Below are 19,682 nucleotides of genomic sequence, written 5' to 3'. Positions count from 1 at the left end.
TACTTCATGCATTCAATGTCGGATATAACATTTTTTTAACCAGGGGAAAAATATGAAATTGGTGCCCTTTTATATCAATAACATTTTTTTTACTTATTGTATAATTAGAAATTGACGCCCCTTTATGAGTAGCGCCTGGGACATGTGCCCCGGATTGCCCTCCCCTAGATCCGGTACTGCATGCATTTGTTTTAAAATATAAACAAAATAGTTCATTAGGTAAATTAAACACAATTGGATTATACCAATAGCCAATAACACAATAGAGTTAACACGAATTTTTTCAAAACATTTCTCAGATGAGATGAAGAAAAAATCCCCATTTCGATTTAAAAAAGAAAACTTAGTTATGTATACAAGTTTTGTCTTCAAGATAATATTTTATTATTATTTATGGAACTACGGTTATCATCAATTTTTATGAATCATTCGTTGATTATTATTAATATTTTCTTTACGTGTAATACTGTAATTACAGCATACTAGAATTTTATTTAAATAATTCAAACTGGTACCTAATCACTTATCTATGATAAATTAAATAAGTGTACATTGGACTAATTTTTTATGATCTACATTGTAAGAAATTAGCAAGGGGGAGTCATCCCCACCTAAAAAGTTTTACAAGCTTCCTTAAAAACAAATAAAAATAATTGTAATTATTTTCCTTAAAAAAGATTGTTCAGAATACCGAATATCCATAGCAAAAAGTAATATAATATAGATTAGTTTTTTTTTTTTTTAGTACAAATACGACAATCCGAATCTTCGGATCTTCTAGTTGAAGGACACGTAATTCTTATCAAACAGTCAATGCGATACCTTGGCGTTGAGATTAACACGTGGCTCTCGTTCACCAAACATATACAACAGGCCTCCCGCAAGGCTACCGATTCAGCGAAAGCCATAGGCAGATTGATGCCCAACTTCGGTGGACCGTCGCAAAGCAAAAGAGCGCTTCTTGGCACTGTGGCAAACAGTAAGATGCTGTACGCCTCGCCGACCTGGCCGTTCGCAGCACAAAAACGGCTAAGAATCGCGCAGAACTGGCAAGAGCACAGAAGACCGTTGCACTCCGCACAATACGTGCTTACATGACAGTCTCAGCAGACGCCTCGTCAGTATTGGCCTCAATGCTATCTGCTATAAAAAGGGCTAGAGTTCGGGTTCGCCTAGATGCCCCGGGCAACGTTAGAAAACAGAAGAGAATAATCAGCATTGCAGCTTGGCAAGCTCGGTGGGACCGGTCTGATAGAGGCAGATGGACGCACCGGCTCCTCCCTGACGTTGGGCGCTGGTTAACAAAACCACCGCTAACCCTGACTTTCCGACTGACACAGATGCTTTCGGAGCACGGATGCTACCGGAGCTATCTGGAGAGGTTCAACCGGGCGGACGACAGCTATTGCGTATACTGCCCCGACCCCGACGACACTGTTGAACATACGGTTTTTATCTGCCCGAGATGGCTTGACGACCGCGCTCGAATGACAAAGATTATGAGGCGATCTCCGAACGTGGGCGATGTGGAGGAGATCCTGTGCGATCCCCTGCCACACGCATTGCCAGAAGACGCCGAAGCCCGAAGGAGAATCAGCAAACAGGCTGAAACTAATCGTCTGGAGTTCATTCGCATGGTTGAGACGATTCTGTCGACCAAAGAAAAGGATGAACATGAAGATGAGGCTTTGCAAAGGGCACAAGGGAATGTGCGCACTGCACGGTTGTGACTGCCCCGATGGAGAACGAGACATCCAGAGCGGCGGACACCAGTCGGCCCGAGAAGGTCAGGAAGAGGTCCGAAATCCCGTTAGTCGTTAGGCAAAATGTATAATTTGAAAATGCAGGAACGGGGGGTAAGTCGGGGAGCTATCCTGCCTACCCCCCACGTACGTTTTAATGTTTGATTTTCAATAAACAATGGCGGCGCTGCGGAAGCAATGCGAAAGCAGATCCCGCGGCGTCGTCGGTTATAACAGGAAAAAAAGATTATTTTTTTAGTTAAATTAGTAAATATTTTGACTGAAAAAAAGATCTATGTAAACGGTAACCGACTCTTATTATTAAAAAATTATAAAAACTGGATAAATTTCTTCTGCAGTATAGTCGGTTTGAATTAATTGAATTATAATATTATGTTTTCAACATATTTAATTTCATTAAAGATGTATAGGTAATATATTTTATTAATACGCGTTAAGTCAAAATGTCGAATAAAAGTCATAAAATGTAAATGAATAATAAAATTATAAATAAATTGTTACCATTTATTAGCCTGAAATATTTTTAAAAAATGAGTACAATTTCATGTACCTACTTAATACTATTGTCAATGACACTAGGACAGTGAATCAAAAGAGTATTATTCTATGAGGCTATAAAAAAAGAGTACGTTATAGGTCATCAGTCATCACGTGTATGGTATATATACATGATGTGTGATTTTTATTTTTTAAATAACAGTCTGTCTTTTTTAATATAAATAATTTTAAAAATGTTGATATATTTAATACAAAATTGTAGTACCTATCTACCATCTAGTTATTAGGACATATTAATTTTCAGTTGTTACTTATTCAAATTTATACCAATAATAATAGTCTTCGAAAAACAAAAATAATTTTAAAAAAATATGAAATAGCTGTAATATTAGATTTAGTATCTATTTATTGTACATAGAACATTTTTATCTACAAATTATAATATTTATTAATTATTACTAAAATTACTAAAGCCTCCATATCTTTGCGTAAGACGTACCCTTTTCCATAGCGTCATAGGAACTAGGAAGTACTCTTTTTTGATGCACTATCCTAGTGTTCTTGACAACAGTGCTAAGTACATAAAATTGTATTCGTTTTTTAAAAATATTACAAGCTAATATATGGTAATGGTTAATTTATAATTTGATTATTAATTATATTTTATAGTTTGATACTTTTACCTAACACATATTAACACATCTCTGTCCAAACTAAAAATTAACTCGTCTTACCATCAAAATTTAACAAGACTTCATCAAAACCAAGTAATTTAAGACTTTCAAGTATTGTCTCAGAAAACGTAATCGATTATGTTACACTTAATGAAGATCAACTCCCGTGATGGGCCCAGAGAATTTCACATATAAAGCTAATAATAGATCTAATTTTATCGTACAGTCAAACACATGAATCAAATTATTCACGGCCATTAACTCTTATCTAGTAGACACAGATTACGAATATCATTCATTTCTCCCCTATATCTTTCAACCTTATCGTATAATACAGAATACTACGCCACATCCACTACTACATCGTGGACATCGTAAATTGTCCAAAGGACCTTGTACATAAAGATCAGTGTATTTCAAATATATCTTATCGTACAAATAAATTGCCACTACCTCTTTTCAACATTAGCTTAGCTCGAAACACTTATAAATTATATATTAGAGAAAATATATTCAAAACCACCAAAATATTTAACTTAATCGTAAAATTCGAAAACCCAAAGAGAAAAATCAGTCCTCCCCAGTCCTCAATGTCACCACCCACCACTATCAGAAGTTAAAAAATACACAAAATAATTGTTATCACTATCCGCGTTCCGTGAAATGCGGATCAGAAGACGCCACTAACAACTGCTCTAAAATACAGTAGGAACCCACAAAATGTACAAACTGCGAAGGAAATCACACAGCCAACAATAGGGTATGTAAAATTTAAAAATATATGAATATATAATAAGTGATAATTCGCATCAAAACCAAAAAACAATTTTTAAAAATCATCCCATTCCAACATATGCCGTGCCCCCGCACCGCGAAGATGTAAAAAACGGAGTCACCAGTCCAAATGTAAAAGAAAGACGTCTACGCCGAAACCACAACGAGCACAGCATCGCCTGATCGACCACTTTATATCATCATCAAATTCCTCGACGAATTATATTCTGTCCTTAACCCCCGTCTTATTGCCCTAACTTTCTTATTAAACAAAATCCCACACGACTACATTCCCACTCCATAACACTCATTATAATTATTTCAAGAATTTTACCCAATACTAGTAGAGAACTAATGGACCTGTACGTGGAAGGGTTTTCTAGACTTTTAGAGGCTTGCCAGATTTAAGTAGGTATACTGTGACAATGATTGATTATATCCAGTTGTTGGAAAGTAAGATAAGCGAAGGGCTGTGTTATAAATACGTATGTAAGTATATGATAGATGAGCGATCATTTTCACAGGGAGATTTTTAACAACTTTGTTGAAAATAAAATCACAGCCTGGGGATTTGTTGTTTGCCAATTTTTCAAGAATACCCTCTATGGAGGAGGAGCCATATAAATAAAGTTTACTGGAAAGATTCCATGATTGTCGACATGTGTAATGCTGATGAGGAAATGAGATGGGGTTTGAATACTTTTGATAGTTCTTCGGCAAGAGAATCTGCTTTATTCTTATCTGTAGAAGCAATTGAGATGAGTAATGAAGAGTACTTATTTAATTTTGAATATTTATTTTTATAGTTGATAATAGCTGATATTTAAATTATAGGGTGAACAAATAAAATAGGCGACTAACCAGAAATTATCTACCTAATATGGACAAGCGTGTAGAATATAGAAATATAGAACAATACATATACCAATTGAACAATTATTTCTTGGAAAGGTTGTTTCGTTGTAGAGGAGTTAAGTTTTAAAATGTATTTCATTTCGGATTTTAATATCTGATTACCTTATTATGTATATGCCCTTCCGTCCGTGTACATAAATCTGAATGGCGTGTTCGGGTGTTCTCACAAAACGTACATGATAAGACATAGATAATAACTATCTACGAGCCCTATCTGTGTATATTATTTTATTATCTAAGCTTTACAGCAGCAGCTGATCCATAGTTATATCAATGGTAGCACGCAAATTTTAATAATAATAATATTGAAAAAAACAATGTCTAGATAATACAGTAACAGATTTGCAATTTGCCGAGCACCGAGCATCGTTTTGTTGTTCGCATACGAATTGTAAAAACAATATTATGTCAAGACTGGAAATTTCCGTACCGCCATTCGCCTTCCCACTCGTGCTGCCCGTATAGATAGACCTTAAGGGTCTGCACCTACTCGATCTGCCTACGCTCGATCGCGTTTCCATTTTTAAGACGTCCGCAGCCGTAACTCGTAATCGTTGTTTTGTAATTGAAAACGCCATCGTGTAATTCATGGAGTGCGTACGTCGTCAATGGCATTTCGAGAGACTATCTTACACGCGTCTCGTCGTCTCGTAGACATCCGTCGAGAATTGCGAAGACGACATTGATACGATATCGTCGTCGTTCTCATATTGCACCTCAACTCTGTGGTCGTCTACCGTGCGTGCTCCTGTGTAATGTCCGTCACCGTACAGCAGATATTGTCCGACGCCAAGCGATTGGCATCCAAACTCAAAGAACACGACACAGCAGCCGATTCGTTGTTGTCCCAAGCCCAGTTCGTCTACAAGAAGATCGATGCCATGAAACAAGTGACTAGATAATGACAATATTATTATTATTAAATAGGTATCAAATAATCGGTTCAGGCATGTGTAAGCTTTGGGTTAGTGAACGAGCTTTGGACACTTCCTCTCTCCCGTATTCTTCATATTCTTAGAGTTATTGAGAGTAGGCACAAAATAAAATGTAATTCATTAGTTAATATTACTTTAATAGATGTAGAATGAGCCCCCCACTAGTTATTATATTGTTTAAAAATTGTATGAGATTCTAACAATCAAATCTTAAGTCCACCTATGAGTCAACCAATCATTGTTTTGCGTCCAAGTCTAGTGATAATTATAACCTTTTGACTGTTGATTCTTTTTAGTATACGGACGATTTATCAGAACTCAACGACATGGAAGAAGGAGGTCTGCCACATGAAGAACTGGTCAACTCTATTCGAACAGAAAGTCGGCAGTTACAAGAGATTGTACGTGAAAACCGAATATTAAGAGCAATGGTTGCTGAACACCAGACTGCGCTAGAAATGATCATGAGCAAATATCGGTCTCAGGTTTCACATCTTATTTCCCAAAGCAGTGCCGACCAGCTTGTTAACAATATCACAGCCAAGGTAAAATAAGTCATACTCTAGATTCAAAGAATAAGTTCATAGAATAAATTTCCCTTGGTTTTTGTCTTTCAGACAATAGAAGAGAAAAATGCGTTGATAATTCAACAGGAAGAACGTATCAAAGAAATGATGGCTGTCATGAGTCTTGCTTCTCGTTTAGAAGCTGAAGAAGCAAGTAAAAAGGAAGAAACTATTGGCAGGTTACAAATTGAAAACCAAGTATGTGTTATTTATTTGTTTTTATTTAAATCTACTCTATTAATAAAGCTTTATTCAAACTTTAATCATCATATAATACGTCATACTGTTTTTTCTATTTTTAAATTATCACCTTTACTATTATACTTTTTCACTTAATTATTTTTTTTTACTAATTAGTTTATTAATATACTTAATGTAACTCAATTTTTTATTTTTTACTCTTTTCATTTTTTTCAGATAAAAATAGTTTGTAAATATAAACTTTGGCTTATAATTCATTAGTGTAGCTTAACATTATTTTACACAATATAAAAAATACATCACTTTAAATATAACTTATTCTTAACAGTTCTTTTTATGTCATGATTCATCAACATATTGTATTACTTGCTAATTCTTGTATACTTAACTACTTTTTTAACCAAAAAATATAATTTTCTATTCTTCATATTTTTCAAATATGATTAAAAATGTGAATTTATTATCTTAATACATCATTTTGTTTTATTATTTTTATAGAGTATATTGTACAATATGAATAACAATTGAAATTAGAAATATTTAAATTTTTTCATTGATTTACATAACCACTAAATTAACTTTTATTATTCAAAGCTTGGTAACAGCATAGCGTTTTAAATTTCAAAACTATTTCTGGCATTTTTTAAAGTAGTAAGTTTCTTAAATAAAATTCAATAATAGTAATAAATATGTAATTTTAATTATGAATCTTAGTTATTCCTTTAATTTAATTTTTCTGTTATCTTTCTATAACATCATTCGTCGTGTGTAAGCATTAAAAGCATCATACTAGTTGTTTTTTGACAATTTCTCAAATGTTTTTTTTTTAATGTAAATCAGAGATCATATTTTTTAGATAATAAAGATTGACATTAAAGAAAACAATAAAAATATTTTCTCCATTATATTATAATAATACTGTTTATACTCAATTTTAAATGCAAAATCATAACCATCATTCAAATCATTTATATTTTTAAAAGAATCCAATTTTTAATTCTACATCCATTTATTTATTATATTTTTAACTTGAAACAATAATAACACAATTATGATCAAATAAGATAATTTATTTAGTTCTTCACATCTAAATAACAAAAAAGGCAAAAAAATTGTATCGTTTAATTTTATTTATATAGTAATTATTTAAATTGGTGATATTTACATGAAAACAATGATGCCTACACATTATTAATTGTGAACACTGCACTTATATTGTAACCACTGACAGGCTAAGTCTAAACATAAGACAATTTAATGAGTATTCCTTCGTTTTATTTCTAATATAAAATAAAATATAATAATTTTAAAAATGTATATTGTATTATGAAGCATGTTTATCAATATTGTACGTAAACAAACATTATTTTTCAAGTGTTATAATATCATTATGGTTGTTGGTTTTATGAAAATATAAAAATAACAGGGAATTTTAAAGTTTCACTAGTAACTGAATCAATTACATAAATAATATGTATGTATCATAAAATTAAATACCTAGAAGTATGTACATTGTGTTTGTTATAACATTATGTATGATAAATGATAAATGGAATTTAGATTAAATACAATTTTATATAAATTAAATATTATTATGGTTTGGTTATTAGATATATATTATGTTTATATATATATATATATATGTATTTATTTTTTTTACAGACACTTAGAAAACTTTTGAAAATATCCAGTGACCTATCTGTAGAAAAAGGACCCGACACAATTTCGGCATCTACATAAACTTGTAAACTTAATACATTACCATTGCTAAATCAAAATACTCAAAAAACAATAAATTCAAATGTCATTAATAATTGTGTCATTATAATAATTTTAGAAAATACAAACAAATAATGAACATAATCATTTGGACTTAAATTTAGATAATAATAAAATAATTTTGAAGAAAAAAACATATATTAACATATAACATAAATATTATATTCATATATTCAAATCAAGGAACAATATTGTGTCATCATCGTGTATATTGTGAAGGAAAACTAAATGTATGAGATCCGATGGCACCTACAATTGGCAGTCGACCCACATTTGGTATGATGTTGTAGGACAAGGTAAGAGTCACATTTTTATTTCCTCTGTAAAACATAATAATAACTGAATTATCTATTTTTATCAAAATTTTAATATTTTTCTTCTATAATATTAATAGATTGAACAAATCTTAATAAACATTTTTTAGTAGAAGTAATAATAATAGCAAAATAAATTAATAATAATAAAAATATGAATTTAATTTAAGCAATGACTTTCTTAACATAAGTATAACAATTTTATTCATATAATGGCATACTGTCCCATGACAAAAACTTGTATCAACTGAGAATAAAATCTGTATTATGTAATTCAATTTAAAATTTATTTCGATTAGTGAGTATTAAATTATATACTAATATTATTATACCTAACAAAGTATTTGTTATCTGTTAGTGTTAAATTAGACCTAAGTATTTTTATGTTAAAAGCAAATATATATATAAATATTATGTATTTTTTTTTTTTTTTTTTGTAAGATATGATTATAATATTTAGTTACCTTAAACCATTACCATCGTCCCAAAAATAATATTTTGTTCGCATATTTTTAAGGCGCAAGTTGGAATTTTCACCTCTCAAAATAATTTTGTCCCATAAAACTACCTAAATAAAATATTAGAATATGAAACAAAATGTGCAAGTAATTCGATAAATAATATAACTATGAACATAAATGGTTTACTTGATTTAAAGCATTTGTAGGTGTCTCATATTCTGCAGTCATGTACACAAACAATTGTTTAACGTTCCAATTGAATAAGCTAGTGAGATGTGCACAGCTATGGTTAAGTCAATAATACCTTACAATAACTTGATTCTTAAAATATAATTAAGCAATACAACAATATATATGTATATGTATATATTAAGTTACTTAATATATTTATTATATAATTAATAATTTTCAATTAATAAAAAAAAGCCAACACCTCGATACTATGTTCTAGGTCCTAAAGGATTCAAGTCATTTTTTAATAAGAGACAGAAAAAATATATTCAAAAAATTAGAAAATGCAAAATAATAAAATATGTAGTCAATATTAAATGGGTAAATTAATACTATATTTTGAACTGAACTAATTGATAGATGTAAACAATAAATACACTTATGGTAGAATATGTTCATTATGTTAGTTTTTAAACAATATTATGGTTTATTGAGTACTAAAACATTTCTATACTATGCAACTGAAGTAAAGAAAATATCGAATAAAAACGGGAATAAAATAAATATTTAAAAAAATATTAAGCGCTATACAATAGATTTGGATAACATGATTTATCCAATATGTTAATATTATGTACGTTTAAAAAAAGGATATCTGCATCGAGATTGAATGTTATATGACCCAAGTCATTGATCTTTTTGGATACACCATACTCTGGTAAGTTTTTCCTGAAAACAAACTCATCGGTTAACATCAATATCGTACAAAAAGATACAGAAGTAAACCGAGACTACGTCGGTCACTCATCAATATACTTACACTTCGATTTTGAGCGTCTGCATCTCAGTGCCGGTACGGTAGTCAACCAATATGGTGGAAAGGAAACATGCGAACGTGAGAGTAACTAGTACACTCAGCGTGTACGCCAGCACCGAATTGCCCCGAGATAGTAAAGAATGCATGAGTAACGGATTTTGACAGACAAACGATTTTTCAATACTCTATAACACAATTCGTCAGCGGGTGTATTAAAATGCTCAGTCTTAAACGAACATTGTAAAAAGAAATGAAAAATAAATACGTACGCACTTTTTCGTTTTAACGGGTGACGGATATTATCAAGTATTAACTATTATAACAGTGATAACAGAAAATTGTGACGTTGAACATCTCATGTTAAACGGTAACGAAAAGTAAAAATATGACGTGGTTGCAAGAAAACAGGCACTGTAGAACTACGTGTTCGTTTGTAGATGGAAGGGTTTGCGTTCTCACTATTTTTTGTACAACGATTTTTTTAGTCTGCCATCAATAGAACAAAACATTGGTGTTTGTCTTAAGACTTAATATGATTACAGACTACAGTGGTGTACTTACGGAGGGGGAGGGGTCCGCCCCAGAACAAAAAAACATGTATCTATGCCAGGCACGTTAGGTTACGTATACAAAATACAATTTCGGGGAAGGGGGGCTTACAAAATTTAGTAATATAAATTTTACCGCAACATAATAAAACAATTTCTTCCTCGTTACTCATTATTTTTTAATATGACAATTATTATGCTAAGTATCCAAATTTTATGTATGTCATTTGTTCAGAAGTAAGTTTATAAGAACAATTATAATAATAATAAATAAAACTTTAAATGTTATGAACAGAACAGACATTTATTTTATTAGTACCTATGCACATAAAATTACCAAAGTATATTATACTATTAAGTACCTAGATAGAAGAAAAAAAATCAAATAATATATATATATAATACATTAAAAAATTACAAATTAAAGTATAAAATCCCATTTTCGTGGTAACTTAGCAAATCTATCGATAATTTCTACCACATTTAAATCAAAATTTCGTTATATGTTTAGTAGTGCCAAAAGTATGATTTCTCTTATATTGTTTCATAAGTACGTTTTAAGTCTTCGAAGAGTTGAGAATGACCGTTCGCAGTAACAGTTGTAACAGATAATGTGGCCAAAATGTACAGTATTGATTTAATAATGCATACATTTTCAATTTAATAGGAATTTTTGGTCATCGATTGAGATATAAGAAAAGATTATTGACAAAATGTGAGTTTTCTAGGTATATAAAGGCTTATATCGCATGTTCAGTTCTCACACATGCGTAATTCTCAGTAATCAGTTATCACTTCATTCGACTACTAGATTATAAACTTGTATTTCATACCCGACTAACATAAACAAAAGAAAACTAACCAATAGCTAGTAATAAAAATATTTTATAATAATAGGTGTATAATTTGACTTAATTTTCAAAGAAATTATATCCGGGGGGGGGGGGGGGGGGGAACCCCCCCCCCAGTATACGTGCCTGATCTATGCATTAACGCATCGTAGAAGTTTTTAATTTAAGTATTATTTAAAAATGTTAAGAATATATATAACCAGTATATTGTGTACGGAGTTTTCAATAAAAAAATTATAAAAATATTGTCCACAATCAACAAAAACTTTAATAGTAGAGCTATTAGACCTTTTTCAATTTAAAATTTGAAATAAAGAAAAAAACTAAAAGATGGCGTTATAATTACCTAATTATTTTATTTGACAAATTGTAACATTTTTTTTCAATTATCAAATAATAACGTTTGTATATATTAATTTCATCTCTCTATTTCTTGTTATTACATATTATAAACTATTTTGTAAAAAAAATTTGTCTATAATTAATTTAATCTGATTATTTATGGAATTATTATGACTTGAAATTTTAATGAAAGGATACTCACACACTTCAATTTAATTTATTAAAAGTTTCTAACTAAGAAAAAAAAAGATCAAATTTTAATAAATAAATAACATAGGTATTATACATAATATGTACTTATAATATATTTTCTAATATTTTCTGTAGTACTTAGACTAATTATTAAACCTAGAAATAACAATATGAATGAAGGAGGTCAGAGACTTGTAATGATATGCTTCCAAGCAATCATAATTAAATATTCATATAATAAAATAAATAATTATGACTTTTAGCTATAGCCTATAAGTTATTTATTAACATAATCACATACGACAAAAATAAAATATTTAATTACTGTATAATAAAATAAACAATTATAACCTTTAGCTATAAGTCATCTATTAATATAATCATGTAAGATAAAAATTAAATATTTAATTACAATATAATAAAATGACCTATAGTCAGATTATAAGAACAATAGATAAAACACACACACAAATAGTATATTAATTATAAAAAGGCCGATCATCGCCGGTCACACGCTTAGTGTCCTTATGTCTTTTACGATCACAAGCGTGAGTAAAAGATTACGCAGATCGTATATACAAGATGACATAAGCATTGAAGATTGTTAACAATAAAAATTAAAAATATTTCATGTATTAAAAGTTTTATAATAAAATTAATGAGTTTAATCAAATTAAATAAGTGTTGTGATTTCTTAAACGCATACCAGTTACCTTCAAGACGTCAATAATGAAAACATTGTCAGAGAGAAGAAAAAGGTAACACATAATACTATATATATATATATAAAGGCCATTTTTAGAATTATTATAGACTTGACTAATCAGAAACTTATTATAAGTAAAGATTTAACAACCACTTATATGTATATGTATATATATTTCGATAACAATTAAATTATGTATAATATAATTCAGGGGTGACTAACAGGTCGATCGCGACACTTTTTCACATTTTCTTGAATTTTTTTCAGAAAACAAATAAAATATTATTCTTTTATAAATTTGTGTATCTTTGTATATCATTCGAGTATAAAAATTAGATTTAGAAAAAGGCAACAAATAACTAGGATTTATGAAAAATGAGATTACACACTAAAATTAAGTTACTATTGTAACTAAGTAGAATAGTTATAATAATAGTAATTTGTAATCAAATATATTAAAATACGCGTTGCGTAAAACTGTGAAATTAAACGTTATCATTTATATTAATTTATGTCGAAGTGCAGGAGTCCAAATAATAAATTAATAAAAATAATATATTATATAACTTTGTTAACAATGTCTATGTTATATAACATAAATATTTTTATGCTAGATGTTTAATTTAAAATGTAATTTACTAATCCTCTATACAGTATGCTATTTAAATAGTGCGGAAAATAGGGTTTGCAGATCCCTATTTTCTCATAACTGTACAATATAAACGTTACTGATGCATAAATTATAAAATAATTAGTATCTAATTAGTGATTACTAATGACACATTTTTTCAACTAATTATAGGTACATATCAAAATAAATATTTGTTAATGAACAAATTTAATTTAAAATATCAAACAATTTCAATATGCACATGCATTTTTCTTGGTTCTTAAGTATCAAAATAATAAAAACCGAATAATTTCAAAAAATATTTTTTTTCTTTAATTTATTAGTTCAGTCAACATCTTTTCTTGAGTTACAAACACAAAACCTTAAAACTTACATTATATATTTTAAATGTTTATTTAATTAAAGTTTCGTATTCTAGTTTAGGGGACCTCTTGAATTCTGGTTTGGTAATCATATAAACTACTAGTATACAGTACAATACACAAACAATGCCTAAAATATTTCCAAGCACAGCATCTAACGGCAAAAGTTTGTATTTATCATCCCTGTGAAAACACTGAATTTGTAGTAAACGTTTAATTGTGTTAAAAATAAATAATACATACAGAGCAAAAATAATTTTTTCAGTGAATCCTAGTACAGAAGTTGCAACTGCTAAAGTGAAAATGGAAATGCCAAAGAACACGTGATAAGGAGCCAAAGTTTCTCTATGTTGGGCAGCGACTCCAGGGTATAAGAAACACCAAAGTCCACTTATAAACTACAGAGTATCATCAAAAATATATAATTAAAACAATTCAATGACATTTATATTATAAATTATACATACATATATATATATTGGATAGACTTACCTGTGATAAGAACATCACAATAGTGATAACTCCCAACCAACTATGTAAAGAATACAAATGCGGAATTTTAGGTACAGCATATTGGTGTGAAACAAAAGCAGCAAAACTAGCAATTACGATAAGTATTATGATACAGCCATGAATAAATGCATGTTGGTTTTTTAAATTTTGTTTTTTATTGTTTGGAAATGTACGATAATGAAGAATAGCTAAAATTCAATAAATAATAAAAATAAAATTTAGATATAGTCGTAAGATAAAGATAGTTTGAACATTTTAAATTAAAAATATAGAATATTTTTTACACTATTTATACTTATTTTGTTTATTCAAAATTCGTGAACTTTCTTTAATTTTATTATTTTAGTTAATATTGTTTCATAAATTAAATTATACATTGTTAATAAGTTAGCATAATTATTGTAAAGACATAAATTACCTCCCCCCCTCGCAACATACACATAGAAACATTTTGTACGTTTTATCAGATATCTCTGAAATGTGAATTTTGAAACGGTTTTGTTGCTAATAATTAGAGTGCTATGATACTCTTATAATTAAAGCACGGATTTTTATGCACTAAAAAGTATCGAAATATGCAGTAAAAATCATAAAAATATACAACAAATATGCAAGAAAGTTTTTTTTATCTATATAAAATTTACAAATTAAACAACTTATAATAATTAATTACTTAAATAAACTAAGTATATAAACATTTTTCGTTTTAATATACAATATATTTTGAATTTTGTAAAAATATATAGAAATGTACAAATAAAATTTCACCATAAGATTCAAATTTTTATGATTCATGAAGGAAGATAAAATATGAAAAAAATCTAAAAATATGAAAAATAAAATAAAATAAATTGCATATAAATCCATGCTATGGTTATAATTTAATGCCAACAAAATTATTTTTAACGTTTCTACTTGACAAAATGTTATTTTACACAATTTTTTTAAAAATTTTTGCTTTAATATTCAATATATTTCAAATTTTCTAGAAATATGCAAAAACATGCAATAATCATTAAATATGAAAAAAAAAATTCACCATTTAATTCAAATTGTTATAATTCGTGAAGATAACTAACAAAAATACAAAAAAGTAACAGGGAAAAAAATATGCAATTGTATAGAAATCCGCGCTTTACTTATAATGATTGAATTTACGATACTAATGTCGAAATTTGTTCTCGTATATTCTAAGAAAATGAGTAAAATTTAAAAAAAAGCATTTTTGTTGATATATTTAGGACAAGAATTGCCTGATTTTTTTAAATAAAATAAAATTTTAATATTTACATTTAGAGAGGTTTTGATTAAATTTATTTATTGTACAGAATTTTGGAATATTTTCACTATTTATGTGCTTAAAAAAAAATTGTTTCTTCCATTTCTAATCCGTATCATATCTCGCGTATACTCATACAGTATTTTAGAACTGTATACCATATAATTATGAATGTACTAAATAACTAATATAATTATTTTACTAAAGATATCAATTTAATTTTGATACAAACCATTTTAAATAATTACGTTTTTTAAATTTTGTTGAAACTTACCATTTGCAAATAAATATATGAATGCAATTGTCATCAATAATGGGTGCCAATTGAATATTATTTTTGGTACCGTAAAACTAAATCCTCCCCGATATACAACAATCCAATAGTATACAAAATATATGAGTGCTAATCCAATAACCTTAAATTTAAGCATATAATAACTAATACCATTTATAAAAAAAAAATGTATCCAAATATATTACCTGAAATAGTATATAGAACTTTTTATATAACTTAGTACTGTCAGTCATTTTAATACAAATGAATGATATTCTCCAAAATTATTCTGTTAACGTTGCTGTAATATTTTGATAAATATTATGCTATAAACATTTTGGAAAACAATACATTAATTATATTAAAACATATTTAAAATACATACAATTTATTTGCGTGCCGGTATTATAGTTCTTGTGTATTGAACGAGTGTTAAATATTAACTGCCAATTAATACTACTGATAGATGCAGTCATTTTCGTTATAACACATATATATACAGCGTGATTATTATTATTTAATCACTATTTAAAGTCTTTGACCATTTGTGTGGCAGATAAGCAACCAACATTTAAGAATTTATACTCAAAATGTTTAAAAAAAAAAATCATTGAGTTTAGATGGTCTAAGAAATTTATAAACTATGTCATTCTTCCTTTATAATTTATCTTAAAGATGTAAATTTATATTTAATAATTTATTGGGAATCCCTTATTTTTACTTAATAAATTATTTTAATTAGGTAAGCTAAATTTTTCTGATGTCTAATAAAAATGATAAAACATAATTTTTATTATTGTTAGTAGAGATGTTAAAAAATGGTTTTTTTTAAATTTTTTTTTTTATATTACCGTAATGTACCGATATTATACCAGTATTATATAATATAGAACTTTGTAGAGCCTTAAATTATCGGAAATTCAACATAGGTTATATAACATATGAATCATTTTAAAATTAATTAATTGAAAAATGGCTAAAAGATCAAAAATATTAAAAAAAAAAATACACGATACAATAATTATTTTAGACCAAATTCACCAATTATTAATATTTAGTCATGCACTCATGCTACCAATTATTATGATTTAAAATGTATCATAATTTCATAAACTTAATCACTAGAAATGATTTAAATTTAAAATGTTTTTATTACAATTCATATTTCATACTAAATTATATTATTAAATTATTAAATACATTTTCTAAATATCATTCAAAATAAATTAGAATTTGAGCTAATTTATTATTTGCCAATAAATAAATAAATAAATATATATATATATATATATCAATATTTATGATATTATAATAGTACAATTGATTTAAGTCATTTCTAACACATGAATGCTAAATATGTATGTTACAATTATAAATGATAATATTAAATAAAAAAAATATTATTTATGATAACTAAAAATGAAGTCTTAATTTTATTTTAATACCGTCAGTATAAAATAATTTTATATCATGTGTTTAATACCTTGTATAATACAGTTTGATACTACCTACTGTTTAATATAAACTCACATTTCTGATTATTAATGACCTATGATATGTTTCAATAAATTAACGATAAAGCAACATATCAAAAATGTAAGGACCGTTTTCAGTAATGTGCTGAGATAGATTTTACTACATCATAGAATTTAAATTTATAGATAAGATATCTAAACTCAAAATTATCTAAACATAGATAAATTATAAAATATAATAAAATAAAGATATAAATTTAATCAAAAACTGATTCATCGTAAACATTTCAGTATTTCCTTAATTTTTTGTTTGTTTTTCCTGATTAGAAAAAAAATATTGGGAATTATTAATTTTAACCTTTTTAAAGTACAAACTAAGTCTAATTTTAAGCTCTCGAAGTTAAAAGTCAAAGTATTTTGTTGACTACTTATTGTGTACATACTCGAAAAAGCACACATCATTGTAAAATCGATACAATTATCGCTTCATTCAGATTATAAAATATAATTTAGAAAAATATTTTTATTACACCATATGCATTAGTTTAGTTTAAAACATTAGTGTTTATTAATAAATCTTAAATGATTTAAATGATTGTGCAAATTTTAACTTATAAGTAATAATGGCTTGTATGCAAGAAAAACAGGTTTGTATTGAAAATATCTGCCCTATATATCTCTACCTAATTTATTAAGGAAGGTACCTACGTAAAATAATTATTTTAAACTTTAGTGATGGGAATAGTACAAATATTCGATAAATAATTCATTAATTCATAAAATATATGGTAATAATTAATACAGTAATAAAAATGTATAAATGTATGATTTTTAAAGTAATCAAATTATTGGCTAAGCATAGCTAACTATATATTCTTATATTGTATTATGTATTTAAATAATTTATCTAATGTTACTCAAGAAACAGGTTAGGTTACTTTACCTACCATACCTTACCGTATTTAGTGCGTCCGAATTAAGTGCTGCAACGTTTAGAATAAAATAATTTTGATATCACAATTTTTTATTTAACATGTTTTATAATATATTGATGTAATGGTATAGTACGAGTTTAGTTAATTATTAATACAAAAAAAAAAAAAAAAATTACAAGGGGCAATAGACAAAAGAAATTTCATAAGAGACATAATAGATAAATATGAAAATATAGTCAAATAACATAACCTGCATATATTATCAAATTAGTATGCACATTTTCATCAAAAATTTATAAAAATTAATTTTTTTAAATTATTAAATAACATATTATTATTATTATTATTATTATCATCATCATTATTAATATAAATTTATTAAATTTAATACGTATTAAGATATTAAATGTAATATAATAACTTTTAACTATACTTACCACTTAAACTTTGTTAGCTCGCAATCCTAAGGCGTGTGATGAATTCGAATAATTCGATTTTCCTAAATAATATATATTTGTAGATATAAAAGATAAATATTATATTATATTAAATATTATACAAATATTATAATATAATATTTGTATTAAAAGAAAAAACAATATGTTTGCTATTCGGTGCTACACTAGTCACTTCTTTCTCATAGTTATTACTTATTTTAGAAACTGGAACTGAAACGAAATGCAATGACGTTTTGAATTAGACAGTGAAGAATATTTAATTTATGTGTTAACAGTTTCACAAAAATACTTAAATTTAGCATTCTTATATATTTTTTTTTTTTTATAATTGATTTTTGCAATAAAGTCAAATTTAAAAATTAAAATTAAAGGGACCAGCAAAAATTCATGATTTACAAGAATTCAAATGACGTATTTAAAATAAAAGTTAATGAAATACGTAGAACGTGTTTTAAATGTTTCAATGTCGATAGAAACATAAAAAAATATATTTAATCTTATAAACGTCGAAATCTAGTAACCGAGGAGCGTCAACGTCCCATCTATATGAGAGGATAACGGAATCATTTTCAAGTGGTAAACCATTTGTCAGTAATAATAAATGCTGTATTTTTTACAAATAAAATTTGGTACTCGTCAAATATTTTATCTACCGTCATTTGATGTTGGATAAGTATGATATGAACACGTATTTACTATCCAAAAATGAAAATTTTCTTACCTTAATAATGCAGTTTTTCTACTTGATCACTTTTTTTCATGATGTACTGTGTAGTTGTCTACACGAACTTCTGACCGTTTCTAAGAATTGAACAGGTATTCGGTTTTTTTTTTCAACCATTGCCATCACTCCTCTTGAAGTTGGGTTAGTAATATGGGCCCGGAATTATATACATTAAAAACGTACAAAATATGCATACGTTTATTCACTGATTATCATTCAAATATGCACATTAAATATGCAAAAATATATAAAAAATCGGTTGAAAAAATTTCTTTTATTTTTATTAAGTATAAATAAATAAAATCGAATGAAACACATGGGTCACGACAAACACAACGAATGTATGATTCACTAAAATTTACTCAATAAAAGATAACTACTTGTCCCAATAAGTCTCAGATAAGATAACAAAACGACTTTGTCAAATTACATGCTTTATAAATATAACGTTATTTTAATTAAAATAAGCAAAATATTAAATATTATGCATTTAAAAATCGTATACTATATGCAATGAAAAATCG

General features: G+C 27.4%; 4 protein-coding genes across 9 annotated transcripts; 2 read left to right on the top strand and 2 right to left on the bottom strand.

The window, feature by feature from the left end:
* Positions 1–1,094: 1,094 nt before the first annotated feature.
* Positions 1,095–1,730, top strand: LOC112594731. Its single transcript, XM_025339686.1, has one exon. The coding sequence runs from the start codon at positions 1,095–1,097 to the stop codon at positions 1,728–1,730; it is 636 nt and encodes a 211-aa protein (XP_025195471.1).
* Positions 1,731–4,916: 3,186 nt separating this feature from the next.
* On the top strand, positions 4,917–8,137 carry LOC112594806 (FGFR1 oncogene partner 2 homolog). Its single transcript, XM_025339810.1, has 4 exons — positions 4,917–5,514; positions 5,856–6,104; positions 6,177–6,323; positions 7,989–8,137. Exons 1-4 carry the CDS (start codon positions 5,380–5,382, stop codon positions 8,064–8,066), a joined length of 609 nt encoding a protein of 202 aa, XP_025195595.1. The 5' UTR covers positions 4,917–5,379; the 3' UTR covers positions 8,067–8,137.
* Positions 8,138–8,224: 87 nt separating this feature from the next.
* On the bottom strand, positions 8,225–10,245 carry LOC112594807 (signal peptidase complex subunit 3). 3 transcript variants are annotated; one of them, XM_025339813.1, is made up of 6 exons: positions 10,142–10,245; positions 9,872–10,053; positions 9,707–9,780; positions 9,067–9,155; positions 8,884–8,987; positions 8,225–8,425 (listed from the first exon to the last, which is right to left on the bottom strand). In XM_025339813.1, exons 2-6 carry the CDS (start codon positions 10,012–10,014, stop codon positions 8,305–8,307), a joined length of 531 nt encoding a protein of 176 aa, XP_025195598.1. In that variant the 5' UTR covers positions 10,015–10,053; positions 10,142–10,245; the 3' UTR covers positions 8,225–8,304. The 3 variants fall into 3 exon arrangements, with proteins under 3 accessions (XP_025195598.1, XP_025195597.1, XP_025195596.1); XM_025339812.1 differs by having other exon boundaries at positions 10,138–10,244; XM_025339811.1 differs by having other exon boundaries at positions 9,872–10,193.
* Positions 10,246–13,424: 3,179 nt separating this feature from the next.
* Positions 13,425–19,256, bottom strand: LOC112594779 (cytochrome b561-like). 4 transcript variants are annotated; one of them, XM_025339761.1, is made up of 7 exons: positions 19,156–19,256; positions 18,414–18,475; positions 15,773–15,892; positions 15,567–15,708; positions 13,993–14,201; positions 13,744–13,898; positions 13,425–13,683 (listed from the first exon to the last, which is right to left on the bottom strand). In XM_025339761.1, the coding sequence occupies exons 3-7, from the start codon at positions 15,818–15,820 to the stop codon at positions 13,530–13,532; spliced, it is 708 nt and encodes a 235-aa protein (XP_025195546.1). In that variant the 5' UTR covers positions 15,821–15,892; positions 18,414–18,475; positions 19,156–19,256; the 3' UTR covers positions 13,425–13,529. The 4 variants fall into 4 exon arrangements, with proteins under 4 accessions (XP_025195546.1, XP_025195549.1, XP_025195548.1 ...); XM_025339764.1 differs by lacking the exon at positions 18,414–18,475 and having other exon boundaries at positions 19,156–19,229; XM_025339763.1 differs by lacking the exons at positions 18,414–18,475; positions 19,156–19,256 and adding an exon at positions 15,952–16,107.
* Positions 19,257–19,682: the final 426 nt, after the last annotated feature.

This window comes from Melanaphis sacchari, unplaced genomic scaffold, assembly GCF_002803265.2.
Source record: "Melanaphis sacchari strain LSU unplaced genomic scaffold, SCAv2.0 Contig23_pilon_pilon, whole genome shotgun sequence".
In the NCBI taxonomy this organism is placed as follows: Eukaryota; Metazoa; Arthropoda; class Insecta; order Hemiptera; family Aphididae; genus Melanaphis; species Melanaphis sacchari.
This window is presented reverse-complemented; position numbering and strand designations above follow the sequence as displayed.

What these genes read in the sequence shown, in the direction of transcription:
- LOC112594731 (XM_025339686.1), top strand. Translation starts at nt 1,095, where the DNA reads ATGACAGTCTCAGCAGACGCCTCGTCAGTATTGGCCTCAATGCTATCT.
- LOC112594806 (XM_025339810.1), top strand. Translation starts at nt 5,380, where the DNA reads ATGTCCGTCACCGTACAGCAGATATTGTCCGACGCCAAGCGATTGGCA. An exon ending in AGATCGATGCCATGAAACAA is followed by an intron (nt 5,515 to 5,855) that starts GTGACTAGATAA and finishes GATTCTTTTTAG; the next exon opens with TATACGGACGATTTATCAGA. An exon ending in GGTTACAAATTGAAAACCAA is followed by an intron (nt 6,324 to 7,988) that starts GTATGTGTTATT and finishes TTTTTTTTACAG; the next exon opens with ACACTTAGAAAACTTTTGAA.
- LOC112594807 (XM_025339813.1), bottom strand. Translation starts at nt 10,014, where the DNA reads ATGCATTCTTTACTATCTCGGGGCAATTCGGTGCTGGCGTACACGCTG. An exon ending in AACATTCAATCTCGATGCAG is followed by an intron (nt 9,156 to 9,706) that starts ATATCCTTTTTT and finishes ATAGCTGTGCAC; the next exon opens with ATCTCACTAGCTTATTCAAT. An exon ending in GACGATGGTAATGGTTTAAG is followed by an intron (nt 8,426 to 8,883) that starts GTAACTAAATAT and finishes TATGTTTTACAG; the next exon opens with AGGAAATAAAAATGTGACTC.
- LOC112594779 (XM_025339761.1), bottom strand. Translation starts at nt 15,820, where the DNA reads ATGACTGACAGTACTAAGTTATATAAAAAGTTCTATATACTATTTCAG. An exon ending in CATATATTTATTTGCAAATG is followed by an intron (nt 14,202 to 15,566) that starts GTAAGTTTCAAC and finishes ATTGAATTTTAG; the next exon opens with CTATTCTTCATTATCGTACA. An exon ending in GAAAAAATTATTTTTGCTCT is followed by an intron (nt 13,684 to 13,743) that starts GTATGTATTATT and finishes GTGTTTTCACAG; the next exon opens with GGATGATAAATACAAACTTT.